This window comes from Chanos chanos, chromosome 11 (genome assembly GCF_902362185.1).
Source record: "Chanos chanos chromosome 11, fChaCha1.1, whole genome shotgun sequence".
NCBI classification, from domain to species: Eukaryota; Metazoa; Chordata; class Actinopteri; order Gonorynchiformes; family Chanidae; genus Chanos; species Chanos chanos.
The window spans coordinates 24,171,811-24,187,391 of record NC_044505.1 but is presented as its reverse complement, the minus strand read 5'-3'; the positions used below and the strand labels follow the sequence as shown (position 1 = coordinate 24,187,391).

General features: G+C 45.8%; 1 protein-coding gene across 1 annotated transcript; it reads right to left on the bottom strand.

The window, feature by feature from the left end:
- Positions 1-416: 416 nt before the first annotated feature.
- mtmr7b (myotubularin related protein 7b) lies at positions 417-11,791 on the bottom strand. The gene is made up of 14 exons (XM_030787878.1): positions 11,768-11,791; positions 10,936-11,055; positions 10,515-10,677; positions 10,203-10,360; positions 9,606-9,734; positions 8,341-8,475; positions 7,880-8,012; positions 7,259-7,368; positions 6,921-7,046; positions 5,220-5,269; positions 4,256-4,456; positions 2,413-2,547; positions 1,891-2,017; positions 417-755 (listed from the first exon to the last, which is right to left on the bottom strand). The coding sequence occupies exons 1-14, from the start codon at positions 11,789-11,791 to the stop codon at positions 417-419; spliced, it is 1,950 nt and encodes a 649-aa protein (XP_030643738.1).
- Positions 11,792-15,581: the final 3,790 nt, after the last annotated feature.

The following is a 15,581-nucleotide window of genomic DNA, read 5'->3' as shown; positions in this document are numbered from 1 at the left end:
ACCATTTGATAAGATGTGCTTGAAATGACAGGGCGCCCGGATCACTTCCGGGTTACGACAGGACAGGGAAGGTTTGTTGCTATTCCTCTAAAACAATATTGCACATAAAAAGAGTTTTCTTCACTCATAAATATATTCACAGATAAAATGATCCATGTTTTGATCTTCAGCTGAGGCGTTTTTACCCAGTACAAAACAAACCACGTGGACAATGCGTGTGGTTGTGCTCTGATGTTTTTGTTTGTTTGTTTTTTTTAACAGTATCTGCAATACACAAATTCCCATTTCAGACAGATTTTAAAAGGACAGTTAAAAACAGTGGTTTCCAGTGGTCAGACAGGGTATTTAATACTAAGGTTTATCCAGCCCCGCCCAAGACAAATGACATCGCATCCCTTATGAGTTACGCATTCTGCTCAGGCAGTGGTGGAGGCAGCCTCGTCAGAGTCCGGGTCCTTACAGTCGTCCCCGGCGCTGGACGAGCGGCTGCTGAGGTCTGCCACGCCCGACTCCAGGTCGCTGCAGGCCGACAGGTCGTCCGGGTCACTGCCCTTGGGCGGCACCAGGGGAAGGGTGAAGGAAGGATTGTGACGTTTGACCTCGGAGGTGGAGCTGGTACAGGTGAGAAAGTCCTGAGGGAGGGCGTCGACCTCATCCCCCCGGGTGGGAGGAGTCTGTCTGTGAGCACGCTCAGTCGCTCTGCTCGCCCCCGTGCACCGCGCCGTTGGCATGGTACCCGTCAGTATAGCCAGTCTCTGTGAGACAAAGACAACCCAATGTAACACTAAGGCCTTCATACGAAAACACACCACTGATTAGTAATGTACAGACAGTCACTAATGTTATGGCTCAGGCTGAAAACGCCTTTTTACAGAGACAGCAAGTTCTGGCCATTTGAGTGGCCATTTGACCGAGGGTACGGTTTATGGCGAGTGGCCATTTGACCGAGGGTACGGTTTATGGCGAGTGGCCATTTGACCGAGGGTACGGTTTATGGCGAGTGGCCATTTGACCGAGGGTACGGTTTATGGCGAGTGACACTCAGGTGGATGTGTTCACTAAAGACACTCTAGACGGGCCAGCGTATGAAAAATAATCACCTAACCCGAAAATAATTGATACAAAAGGTTTTTCAGTTGATTTTGATACCTCTATGTATGTACTAGATTTTTAGTATGTTATAAAGCAATGTATTACTACCTGTGGAACTACCTGTGTACCTGCAGAACTACCTGTGTACTACCATTGTAGTACCGCCTGTGGAACATGCCAACATGAAAAATGTGACGATCTGCACCACAGAGTTCTTCCAGAGGAGTCACAGGATAATGATGAATAATGATTAACTGTATGTTTAAAATCGGACCATGGACTGGTATATCTGGCTTACTGGATTATTTTATCAGTTTAGCAGATTGGATTTGTCAATAAATACTTAAACGATTAACTGATGGTAATTTAACTTATAACAACAACCCTAAAACTTATTATGTGACCTGAAAATCACCTTTCTAAGCTGAATAGTAATTGAGATATAGCCATTTTAAGCTCCTGGCAGCCATCTTGGACGCCATCTTGAAAATGACCCTTTTCCCAAGGTCAGTATCAACTAGATTCTTAGTATGTTTTTTAGCATATCAACTAGTGCCAGAATCCATCAGAAAACCTTTTGTATCAGTTTTTTCGGGGTTCAGCCATATACTGACCCATCTACTCTTCTTCTCGAGTAGTTCGACTAACAAATATTCAGAGGCCAGCATTGGCTGCAGGAGCTCTGAGCCAACGCCCGAGGCCGGCCCAGGCAGGGCGTGGGGAGGGGGGGGTGTGTGTGTGTGTGTGCATGTGAATGCCTTGTCCAGTGGGCGAGCCAGGGGCCGTCTCCCGCGGTACCTCCTGGTGGGAGCTCAGCTCCTCCTCCAGCTGCTGCGTCTCCTCCCTCACAGCGGCCAGGCAGTCGGCGGGGGACTGGTGCGGTGGAACGCCCCTCTCTGTGCGGTTGTACATCCCCTTCCAGAACCTGGACCCAGACAGAAGACAGGTGTCAAGTCAGTGGTCCCAGGCTGGCAACCAGCAGGGGCTTGTTTCAGCAGAGGCTGTTTCAAAACGTGCCACACTGTTTTAAAGTGATCTTTAACCAGGCTCTAGACATGCTGATTTAAAAAACGCATTTATGTTAAAGTGGACACTCCAGATATGTCACATCTTCAGCCAATACACACATGAACCTGTCTGTCTATAAAGTCGTAGCTTCACTCAGTGGCTCAGATCACATTTTGGATGAGATTAAAGACTAAAGTTGTGTCTTTATCTGTGATCTGTGTGTGTCTGTGTGGGGTGGTGTGTGTGTGGGGGTGTGTGTGTGGATGGTGTGTGTGTGGATGGTGTGTGTGTGGGGTGGTGTGAGGGACATACTTGAAGCAGTAGGGGCTGGTCTGGGGCCTCAGTACGCCCTGTGTCTGACTGTGATCTGCCCTGTACAGGGGGTTGGTGTACTCAGCCCTGTTCTCCCACAGGTGGGGCCAGAGACACTGTGTCCGTTCACGCAGTCTGAAAACACACACACAGAAACACACAAACCATGAGCTTCAGCCCGAACCCGGGGAGAAAACGGAAACAGGCCCCACAAGGACATCTAGACAATACGCTAAAATGTGACGGATTTTCAACTGCTACCACTTCACAAAGCTTGGGCCGTTACAGGGCTCTTAACGGATTAGAAATGAAGTGAATTAGAGATAAGGATCAGAAATGATCAGCTCTCCACTCATAGACGACACACAAATTACACAAATCAAATTTTTAAACGCAAAAAACCCCAAGACTTCCTCCACTTAAAAAGATTCCTTGTTTAGGTCTGCTGTTAAAAAGATTCCTTGTTTAGGTCTGCTGTTAAAAAGATTGATTGTTTAGGTCTGCTGTTAAAAAGATTGATTGTTTAGGTCTGCTGTTAGATCTGCAGATGAGGGAAGTGAAGATCCAATGGTTAAATGAGAAAAGGAAACGCACATTAGATAGAAACTCTTCTATCTAAAGATAGAGACTTTACTATGTTCTTAACACGCAGATGTCTGGCCCTCAACCTCAGTCAGTACGCGGAATCTCATTGCAAAAACACACACACACACACACCTGAGAGAAGAGGAAATTTTCCCATACCTTATCAGGCGGCATGAACATAATGTTATGATTGTGTTAGCGTACGTCTGGAGAGAGGCATGTTAAATAATCAGTATCAAACAGACATACCACCCTCTTTCACGGGCATCTCAGAGCGATTCCCCGTTACAGACTCAGTCCTGTCTCACCTCATGTCTCTCCTCTCCTTCTCGCTGTTACAGACTCAGTCCTGTCTCACCTCATGTCTCTCCTCTCCTTCTCGCTGTTATAGACTCAGTCCTGTCTCACCTCATGTCTCTCCTCTCCTTCTCGCTGTTATAGACTCAGTCCTGTCTCACCTCATGTCTCTCCTCTCCTTCTCGCTGTTACAGACTCAGTCCTGTCTCACCTCATGTCTCTCCTCTCCTTCTCGCTGTTACAGACTCAGTCCTGTCTCACCTCATGTCTCTCCTCTCCTTCTCGCTGTTATAGACTCAGTCCTGTCTCACCTCATGTCTCTCCTCTCCTTCTCGCTGTTACAGACTCAGTCCTGTCTCACCTCATGTCTCTCCTCTCCTTCTCGCTGTTATAGACTCAGTCCTGTCTCACCTCATGTCTCTCCTCTCCTTCTCGCTGTTACAGACTCAGTCCTGTCTCACCTCATGTCTCTCCTCTCCTTCTCGCTGTTATACACTCAGTCCTGTCTCACCTCATGTCTCTCCTCTCCTTCTCGCTGTTATAGACTCAGTCCTGTCTCACCTCATGTCTCTCCTCTCCTTCTCGCTGTTACAGACTCAGTCCTGTCTCACCTCATGTCTCTCCTCTCCTTCTCGCTGTTACAGACTCAGTCCTGTCTCACCTCATGTCTCTCCTCTCCTTCTCGCTGTTACAGACTCAGTCCTGTCTCACCTCATGTCTCTCCTCTCCTTCTCGCTGTTACAGACTCAGTCCTGTCTCACCTCATGTCTCTCCTCTCCTTCTCGCTGTTATAGACTCAGTCCTGTCTCACCTCACGTCTCTCCTCTCCTTCTCGCTGTTATAGACTCAGTCCTGTCTCACCTCATGTCTCTCCTCTCCTTCTCGCTGTTACAGACTCAGTCCTGTCTCACCTCATGTCTCTCCTCTCCTTCTCACTGTTACAGACTCAGCCCTGTCTCACCTCATGTCTCTCCTCTCCTTCTCGCTGTTACAGAGGAAGTTCCCGTACTGACAGGAGTAGACGTGTGTGTGGAGCTGCAGCAGGAACCGTTCATTGAACTCAAAGGCACAGGGGAACTGCTCCATCAGCTGCCATATACACTCCAGGAACTGGTCCATCACCGGAGACACCTCCTTAGGGTCCCCCTCCAGGTGACCGTACCTGGGGAGGGGAGATGGGTCAGAGGCCGTGTGGGGTGTTTAGAGGTCAAAGGTCACACTCTTTCAGATGCAACAGTGTTATTTGGGAGTTTCATAAACGTGGCTGTTGTTTTCCTGAGGGCGAGTAAGAATCGTTTTGTTTTTTTTAAACAGTTTCCAGACATTAGAGAAGCATCTAAATAATCCAAACTCATCCCACAGCAGCCGAGAGCTTTCATCTGTGTCTGTTCACCGACAGTCTTTCATGCCCTCCGATAATAAATCCACGGAGCTTTCATACAACCCCAAAAAGCAGGCTGCACTAGGTCACAGCCCGTCATCAAAGTGAACAGCCGTTCATCTCTGGCACACACTGAAGTCACTTACACTGTTATTCAGACACCGTTTGACATGTGAGAAGAGGGTGGGGGGGAGACTAGCCATGTCACCCTGCACTGGACACACAGTTACTCAGATCACTGTCCCTGATGTAAGAGCGGAGCTGTTTTGGGGGAGGGACCACATGGCGTTCACTAGGTCTTTGTGTGGTCTGATGTGGACTGAATGGTTGAATAGAAAAGAGTCAGTGTTTCTGAATTCTGCATGACTAATTAATCACATTTTTTCCTGTATCCACGGTGACACGGCATCTCAGACCCGACACAAAATCTGCTCATAACTGAGAAAACTTCCGGGTAATTGCTGACAATAGCCTCATGACTTATGACAGTGAGAAAGGGAGAGAAATCCCAGTTTAAACCAGTGCTGGGGAAGTCAAGTCTCACCTGTGGGAGAATTTGTGACCAAATGACACCCAGTCTTTCTCAATCAGAACCTAGAGAGAAAAGGACAGATAAAGAACGACTGAGAAAGAGAGACACATCATCTCAGCATCATTTCATGTCTCTACTGTACCACAACTCCCATCAGCAACAGTATATGTCTCTACTGTACCACAACTCCCATCAGCATCAGTATATGTCTCTACTGTACCACAACTCCCATCAGCAACAGTATGTCTCTACTGTACCACAACTCTCATAAGCATCATTTCATTTCTCTACTGTACTACAACTCCCATCAGCAACAGTATATGTCTCTACTGTACCACAACTCCCATCAACATCAGTATATGTCTCTACTGTACCACAACTCCCATCAGCAACAGTATATGTCTCTACTGTACCACAACTCCCATCAGCAACAGTATATGTCTCTACTGTACCACAACTCCCATCAGCAACAGTATGTCTCTACTGTACCACAACTCTCATAAGCATCATTTCATTTCTCTACTGTACTACAACTCCCATCAGCATCAGTATATGTCTCTACTGTACCACAACTCCCATCAGCATCAGTATGTCTCTACTGTACCACAACTCCCATCAGCATCATTTCATTTCTCTACTGTACTACAACTCCCATCAGCATCAGTATATGTCTCTACTGTACTACAACTCCCATCAGCATCAGTATATGTCTCTACTGTACTACAACTCCCATCAGCATCATTTCATTTCTCTACTGTACCACAACTCTCATAAGCATCATTTCATTTCTCTACTGTACTACAACTCCCATCAGCATCAGTATATGTCTCTACTGTACCACAACTCCCATCAGCAACAGTATGTCTCTACTGTACCACAACTCCCATCAGCATCATTACATTTCTCTACTGTACTACAACTCCCATCAGCATCATTTCATTTCTCTACTGTACTACAACTCCCATCAGCATCAGTATATGTCTCTACTGTACTACAACTCCCATCAGCATCATTTCATTTCTCTACTGTACTACAACTCCCATCAGCATCATTTAATTTCTCTACTGTACTACAACTCCCATCAGCATCAGTATATGTCTCTACTGTACTACAACTCCCATCAGCATCATTTCATTTCTCTACTGCACTACAACTCCCATCAGCATTATTACATAGTATATTATATTTATTGTATTGTATTTTCATCTATACTTCTTTTATCTATACTTTTTTTCCTGCTGCTGTGAACACCCAAATTTCCCTGCCTGGGGATTAATAAAGTCTTATCTTATCTCATTACATTTCCCTACTGTATCACAACTCTCACAGGCATTATTACATTTCCCTACTGTACTACAATTCCCATCAGCATCATTACGACCTTACTTGTGCCAAAAAAAACAAACAAAGAACACATACAGCCTCACAGCTGGTCATCATAAGTCTAAACTGCTGGCACCCTAACACATCTCTCTGGAAGAAACATGCCCATTACCGTATCCCTGCCAACAGCTGTGACCAAAGCCCATGTCAGTACCATCATATTATTCAAAATTACAAGCTGAAATGATACGATTGTCCATTAAACATCCTTCCTGGTGATTAATTAAAGCCTGGTTCGTCATTCCCACCCACAGTGGGTGCTTTACTCTGACTGGACTCGCTGGACTCTGGTCTAATCTCACTACTGTGTTCTGGACGTGAAGGAGGTACCATTAATCCTCTGATGGTTCTGTAGTACGGGTCGAGCAGAACACTGGCCACAGAGCAGGCCTGGGCGGTCCGGTCCCAGCCGTCAGAACAGTGGACCAGTACACTCACCCCCTCTTCTGCCACGGCCTAAACACACACACACACACACACACACAGAGACACACAGACACACACACACACACACACAGAGACACACACACACACACACACACACACACACACAGACACACACACACACACACACACACACACACACACACACACTGACATTTCTGATTATCTGTTCATGGTGCATTCACACACTGGCTTTGACTGTCCATTCCGATGGGCTGTCCTACCCTAGCGATGAAGACGCCTGCGTCTAACACAGCTTTGATGTGTTTGAGCCAGCCAGAGTTCTCCAGCCCCCAAAGGAAGTCTGTCATGGAGGGGGATCTCAACTCCCCTACTGCAGAACACACAACAAAACATACACGGGTCAAAACCTTGTGCATCTCTCTCTCTCTCTCACACACACACACACACACATACACACACACACACACACACACACACACACACACACTCACACGCTCACACGCACACAGAGCTTACACCAACACTCCCGCCTCCTCAGTCGTGTCTAAACAACAGCTGTTCCCACAAAACACATCTTACAGAGCTTTCACACATGAGTATACAGACAGACACACTACGGGCATGGGTAAATAAGTATTAAAGCACACACACACACAGACATGAGAGTGTGTGTGTGTGTGAGAGTGTGTGTGTGTGTGTGTGAGAGAGAGTGTGTGTGTGTGTGTGTGTGTGTGTGCGAGAGAGAGTGTGTGTGTGTGTGTGTGTGAGTGTGTGTGTGCGAGAGAGAGTGTGTGTGTGTGTGTGTGTGAGTGTGTGTGTGCGAGAGAGAGTGTGTGTGTTTGTGTGTGTGTGTGTGTGTGTGTGTGAGGGAATGACTTTACCCTCTGTGATCTTCTGCTGGCTGTTCCTCATGACGTGGATGTTCTCGATGCCGATGAACTGCAGCTTAATGTTTGTATAATGATCTTCGTTCTCGTAGCCTTTTCCTGCCGCGCGATTGGCCATTGCATTCAGCTGGTGAGCACAACACGATCACAACAATGTGTGTGACAAGGCTTCAAACACAGACATTTCAAAATATATCCTACTCTGAATTTCCAAAACAACTAGTGTCTGGAACTGTCTGCTAATCACTCTCAAAGTTCATCTCATCTGAGTTTTGTGAACCAAATTTGAACCAGTTCCCGTAACAAATTTCTAACAGAATGTTGTTGAATCCTGTTCACATGATTGAAGAGCACTCATGACATGCACTACGCTGCCACGGTTTTCACAAAAAACCAAATGTCCGTAAAGGCCATGACCTCTGACCTCAGGAGAGATTGCAGAGATGAACTCTCACCTTTGGCCTGGTGTCCACCACGTAGATGAATTCACTGGCAGGGTTGGACTTCATGATGGCCTGGAGCATCTGTTCATCCTCCAGAGAACGAGCACTGAAACCAGACAGGGGCTGACTGCTACGGCAGATAGAGGCCTGGGAGACACGCACGCGTGCGCACACACACACACACACACACACACACACACAGAAACACGTTAACACAGGCATCACAGTCAGAGGAGAAACAGGTTAACAAAGACATGTCACAGCACAACATTTCATTTATTTGACAAAGGAGTTATGACAATGAAAATGCAGCCCATGTTTCTACGTCCATAAGTCCCGCCTCTTCGTCTGGTAATGTTCAAATCTTACGAACATGGCCAATTAAGACCAGAAAGTTCCGTCAAATTTTTTCTCCCACAATAGAGCAGCGTACTAAAAACAGCACGCACTGCCCTGTCTCAGCTGTTTCCAGTTCTCTCCTCTCCAGTTTGAAGAGTTGGAGAATTTGTTCAGTCAAACATTTGTTTCTCTGTTTGAAAGCCGAGTTTGGAGCACAGCATTCAGATCAAAAACAGCAAAGACCTCAGATACATCAGACCAGCATAGACCATGTACTGTAATACATCAGACCAGCATAGACCATGTTCTGTAATACATCAGACTAACATAGACCATGTTCTGTGATCCTGCCAGGCATTAGTTTTCAGCCTAACACACTCTAACCTCTCCAACGGCACAAATCAAGCCTCACAGAAACCCACAAACACACTGGTTTGGTTTCAAAGACCAGCAACACTCAGTCAAAGCAAGGTCTGCCCATCAAATCAAGTCTTGTGCAGACCACAAGGTAAAACAATTTAGTTTTGCAGACAACTGCGCAGATGACCAGATAAAACAGTTCAGGTTTGCAGACTACTGCGCAGACGACCAGGTAAAACAGTTCAGGTTTGCAGACTACTGCGCAGACGACCAGGTAAAACAGTTCAGGTTTGCAGACTACTGCGCAGACGACCAGGTAAAACAGTTCAGGTTTGCAGACTACTGCGCAGACGACCAGGTAAAACAGTTCAGGTTTGCAGACTACTGCGCAGATGACCAGATAAAACAGTTCAGGTTTGCAGACTACTGTGCAGACGACCAGATAAAACAGTTCAGGTTTGCAGACTACTGCGCAGACGACCAGATAAAACAGTTCAGGTTTGCAGACTACTGCGCAGACGACCAGATAAAACAGTTCAGGTTTGCAGACTTAGCTTCCCAGGCACTGCAGTACTCACACTGGTGTCCCGATGGTAGTAGCACAGCACAGGAAAGCGGCCGCGGCTTCGGAATTTCGCGCTCCCGACGATCACGGCTGGCGTGGCTGACTTTGGCACGTACAGATCGGAAGGGTAAGTGTCACAGACCTGTGAGAGGACCAATGAAGACACGGTCAGCTGGCCTTCACTTACACTGTGTCTCTCATCCGCAGCCCATTCAGGGACACTGGGAATTCTCACCTCCTGATTCCACAACTCCTATGAATATCTGATCATTTACTTGATGTCAGATCTGAAACTCGTTCCAGCTTCAGCTTCTAAAATCATTGTATGTATTTTGTTCACGGCCTCACCATTAGTGAAAGTCAAAATGTATCAGTCACTGATTACAAAGATGAGAAGATCCAATTAAGCGTTACTCCCTCACTCCAGGTTCTGAGGAACAAAGACAGGGCGGGGTTCTATTCTAGCCTTAGACTTACACTGCTGGTTAAAGTAATCAAAAGGCCCGTGATTGGACGACTCTTTAGACCCTGACGTGACAGACAACATGCAGTGGTGTTGTCCTGAGGACTGAAGGTGAGAAAGACTGGCATGCGTGACGTTGGCACGGACCCTGTACTCGCTGTTGGCTGGTGTGATATGCCAGAGGTTACTGGGGATCCCCATGCGGCTGAACTCGGCTCGAGGGTCGATGAGACTCCAGCCTTTCTCTCTCTCCTCTTTGTTCAGGTTGGGGTTGAACGAGAAACAGTACAGCTCTACATAGCGTTCTGCACACACACACACAAACACACACACACACACACACACACACAAAACACCTGGATTTTAAGTATTCAGTTAAAAAGCAGAAGCTACCAGAGGCGGTGATATGAAATAGGTGTGGTTTTCTGTTTGGCTGTCTGGTGTGTGGGTTTGTCTGACCTGGCCGTGACAGACGAAGCACAGAGGCCTGGACGTCCAGACATTCCCTCTCCTGAGGAATGAGGAGATGGATGACCTGGAAGTTCTTACAGCGGATGACGAGGGGACTTCCAGAGGGATTGGTGGGGAGTTTCTCGACAGTACTCACCAAACTGTGCAGCACCTGAGAACACACAGAACAGTTCTCCTGCTGTTCAATTCACCTCCTCCTCTGAAGATGTTTTTTTTCTTTTTATCTCTACAGCAAGCACTCCCTTTGGTCTGAAAAGCCATTTCTCATAAAAATCAAGCTTATTTCACACGGGGAGTGAAGCTGCCAGAAAAGGACACAGTGACAAGTCGACATGACCAGTGGAGCTCCTATCTTCTCACTAAACCAGTCTGCTCGAGAGTGGGCTCATGTTTAGCATTCAACCCTTACCCAGGTCTCTCTGCGGGCATCCGAATTCTCCACGAAGATGGTGTGTGTGGACGACAGATACAGGGTACCCACGCTGCACTTTCTTGGAGAGGCCCTGTCAATTAAACGCACGTTTTCAACCTGAAAAAAATATATAAATAAATAAAATGCGCTTTAAATATTCGAATAAAACGTCACCATTAGCCAAACTTAGCTTGGTACTGGACATGTGGTTTTCTAATATCTATTCACAATTTGTTACAACGGCGGAGTGATAAGTATTACATTTTTTATTTAGTAACCAGACCCAGAAATCTCTGTGTTTCGTGCTCTTCGCTCTATTCATTCATTCATGTTAATACGGTAATTACTCAAAACGGTGTAGCGTTTCACAATGGTATGACGTTTGCATTTTCTCAGTCTCTCTGTATCCTCTAATTTCATCATTTTGTTATCTGAATCACAGGGCCTAGCCCCAAACATCAGTGCTTCAGTGTTTCAAAAGGAAGTGCCTAATTTACCGGTTAAAATCCAAACCCACATCCTTGTACCGTAATGTAGTCTAAATCCACAATTACAATAAGATAAACGTACGTCCCTAAAAAGGCTCTAGCAATGACGGGATAAAACCAGACGGAGAGAGCCACGCTGTCGCACGATTGCTTTGACAAGCTGGCAATATTTAGAACCTATTTTCGTGTCGAAATCATTGCTCCTAATTCTATAAAATGTTTACGTAAAATGGCACTGGATTTTGTTAAAGGACGAAAATTGGGGGTTGTCATGTGAAAATGACACGAACGCGTTTGATGGAGAGAAAGAACGTCAGACACAGGAGGGGGGGCTGTCTTACCTTCGGTGTTCTGATGTGCTCCATCCTCGGACAAACTAGCCAAAATGGAGCGCGAAAAAGAAATCCACTGTACGTGTCTGACTGGGAGAAAACTCCCACCGGTTTCCTTTAGCGCGACAAACGCAAGCTCTCCATGTTATGCGTTCGTCGTTAGATGGACCGGTCGGTGCAGTGCATTTCTCGTTTTCCGTTTCACCGTGCCGCACGATTGGAGGAGATCAACCTAACATTCGCCCGTGTACTTGGATGACAACAACACGGTTCGTTTTCGCAGGGATTATTTCACTGCAGCGCCTGCGCAGAGCGGTTGAGCTAGCTGTCACTCGGGCAAAGAGACAGTGTACGCATATCGTGCAAACCCTATACGAGACTGATGTAAGCGAAGCGCAGAACGCATATCCGTACTACCCTAAAAAAGTACTCATGGATAAGGAACAGAAAGTTCTCCCGATAGAACTCCTTTTGAAATGTGCGTGATAAGGAGTGACCCGAGCTGTCCTCTGCTCTAAACCTTTTGAAGGCGTTGCTATGTGTTTGCACACAAATGAAAGTATATGCTCTACGCATTGCACAGTTCCACTCAGTTCCCTCGGAGTTACTGTTGAATGACATTTAGGAAATGTATCAGTCACATTTTTATCAGACGTAGGGGGTCACATTGTTCATAACGTCTGTCACACTTTACTGACACGCGTAACAAGCCTGATTGCAATATCGGCGACAGAGCGGCGTCACATGATTGCCGGTCTGAACGCTGCAGTTACTGAGATTATATATATTAGAGAGAGGGAGAGAGAGAGATTGTGCGTATGTGTGAATCTGTGCTAACTAAGAGCCTGCGGATCCTGTAACCTGTTTTACCTCAGCATCATTACCAGTCCATTCACGTTTCAAACTAAGCATTACGTTATGACATACTGTAGCATTCCAGCTCTTTCCGTCTCTGCACGTCCATACGTCTGCAGCAATTCACGACATCCGAGCGTTTAACATTCCGCGTGTTCGTATCCTCCACACAACCGCCGTTCCCAGCGGGACAGCGCTTTTCAAATTGCAAATATAATCCTTTAACGCAGATCCACTGAGTTAGCATGTCTCAGCTAAAAAGTTACATATCATTATAGGCTGCAAATGTTTAAATCCAATATGTAGAGATTTCTAATCTATCAGTAAAATGTGCAGAATGTTCTGAGACATTACATATTATCTGTGTGAATAGCATTTCTTTTGCTAATAAGGGCCAGACTGCTTGTGTGCTTGTTGATATGTGACCAGACTAACCACAAAACAGCCAAAAGTGCTGTCCAATTGGGAACGGCGGTTGAGCAGAAGATACGGACATACGGAATAGTGTCCAAGACGTTTTTCTTTTCAATTTCCACTGTAATCCGCTAGGTGGAGTCAGAGATCTTTAATCAATTATCTCAAACTTCGTACCCTGAGTTTTATTTCTCAGTGGAGTCTGTGAGCCTATGTATTTTGATAAGTTAAAAATGTTTTGAAGACTATTGAAAATAATTAAATGATATAGTAATAATAGTTACATTTTTATAAATTACAGCTGAGGAGAAAATAGCACTCTCTTTAAGTTTTGGTTTTTGGAATAACGGAAACGTGGTGGGTTAATGTCTCCAACATGAGAATTGTGCTATTGACGTCAGAGGTTCACACAGGTGTAGCGGATCAAAAATCGAGTTAGACCGTTCTCTGTTATTTTCACGATACCCAGGTAAGTGGGCTAATTCCCGCAGTGTAACCTATTTTGCGCGATGATAACGTTAAGCCTGTGAACACGGATTTATGTTTGAGACAAATTCTTTACTCTGGATGCATTTCAAGTACACTCCCTGAAATTTCCATCAAGGGATTAGAATGCACATAGCTTTTCTCCATGTCAATGATTTTTGACCAGACTTTGCAGTGAAAGTATTTGGTGGTGCATTAAGCAGCCCGTCACTGACGGGAGTAACTGAGGATAGCGTGCTTAGTCGTCCACGGTGCGTTTACCTCCGGGCTCCTGTTGCCTCCCGCTTGGTCCCTGATCGGAAATGTGACGAATACCAACGGTTACATTTCGATCAGCCTACATGCCGAGGGTGAGAAAGCGTCAGAGCCCAGCACACCGCAGTGGTGCCACGTTTGTTCCGATGTGATCTGGGGATTATTTAAAACCAGTTCAGCGTGTCATTGGCGTTAACGTGAAAATGTATTCCCTGATACTGGAACACAAGTCAAAAATATAAATGTCAAGGTAGGCTGCGCTGTGTTCCGCTATTCTCTTCAACGTGTTGTGCAACCCTGCGTATCTGCAATAGTTACGTAGATAATGCAAATTGTTTGGGATGTGATGTAACCGATATTGCGTCTCACATGTGTTTTGACTCTGAGTGAACGTAAGACTGGCATTTCACCATTTCATAGAATACAGTGACAAAGATCATCAGTGATGCAGCCAGTTAAAGAGACTGCAGCGGTGATGAAAGCAGTTCCAAGTCGTTAACAAAGAGGGACTGCCGCTGTCTCGCGACCAGGCCGTTTGAATTTAAACCAGAGACGTTTTAATTACTGCCAAGTTTCTCATCACACTCTAATGCCGTGACCCGGCACCCTGGAGCACCGTCATTCTGCCGTTTCCCTCGTTTACGTAACACTCAGTGATGATGTCACCTCAACTTGGGTTTAGAGTTAGCAGGATGAATTGAGTGTCGGGATATTGATATCCTCACGTTTTGTACACTGCGTGTTTTAGTCAGTCTGTGTCTCTTGTGGTCTACACGAACGAGCTGTTCTATGCCGTTTGTGTTTGGTTTCCTTCGCCGCTGCCTTGGCGACGTCCCCCCCTGACACCAGTAGCAGGGGAGCGGGAGAAGGTTCCGGTACTTTCAGGTAAACACCCCATCCTTCTGCACATGGGAGACAGGGAAAGAGGTGCCGCTGCACAATATTGCTCGGGTGAATAGACAGCTATCGGAGAGACAACGATGGGCGTCAAAAAAGACCAAATGTAAAATCTTCCACATATGGCTCTCGGAAGTACCGTGGGACAGTTAAAGGGTGGAAAGAATGAGAAGACAGGGCTGTGTGTATGAATGGGGGGATGTAGTTGAACAAATGAGAGACGGAGGGAAACAAAATGACACGAGCAAGTGGATGAGGAGTGTTATTGCGCTAATGACTTTTCAGTCAGACAGAAAAGTCCAGAACAAATCATTGCGACAGTCACTGTAAATTAAACAGAGAGGTGTATATCGTCAGCCTCGACCGCAGTGTAATTATTTGACCTGTTCTCGGAGCTATAAATCTTAGTGCCGGATTGGTTGAGAGAGGGAGTAGAAGCCTTTTCTATTCAAACATAGAATGGCACGGCTTAGCATTGCGCAACTGCCGCTGTGTATCGATTCATCTTTTGTCGCTCTGATTTCATATTTAAATGTCAGAGGTGTTCTGATTTGTGAGTGCCAGAAAAGACTTTATGGTTCTTAGTTAAAAACATTCATAAAAAAGACATTATTGGTGAAACTGGCTCAGCTGGTGTTTCATTAGAGTTTTCTGACAATGTAACATTACAAATGAACAATATACCCAGATTATCTTTCGTAACCTCAGGCTGTTTGTAAAAACTCAGCTATGTGTTGGTTTTGGTTGTTCTTACGCCTTGCTGTAAAATTCTTGTTGTGTGTCTTAAAGATGATTTTTCCAGCCCAGTGGTTTGAAATATTTTGTTGCAAACAAAGCATGAGACCAGCACTGGAAATCAGCTAATAATTTCCTAAACTAACCTTAAGTTCGACCCTGGGGAAGACAGGGAGCCGCT

Coding starts and splice junctions, on each gene's coding strand:
- mtmr7b (XM_030787878.1), bottom strand. CDS start 11,791: ATGGAGCACATCAGAACACCGAAG. Junction 11,056..11,767: donor AGCACATCAGAACACCGAAG/GTAAGACAGCCC, acceptor TATTTTTTTCAG/GTTGAAAACGTGCGTTTAAT. Junction 2,018..2,412: donor ACCAGCCCCTACTGCTTCAA/GTATGTCCCTCA, acceptor GTCTGGGTCCAG/GTTCTGGAAGGGGATGTACA.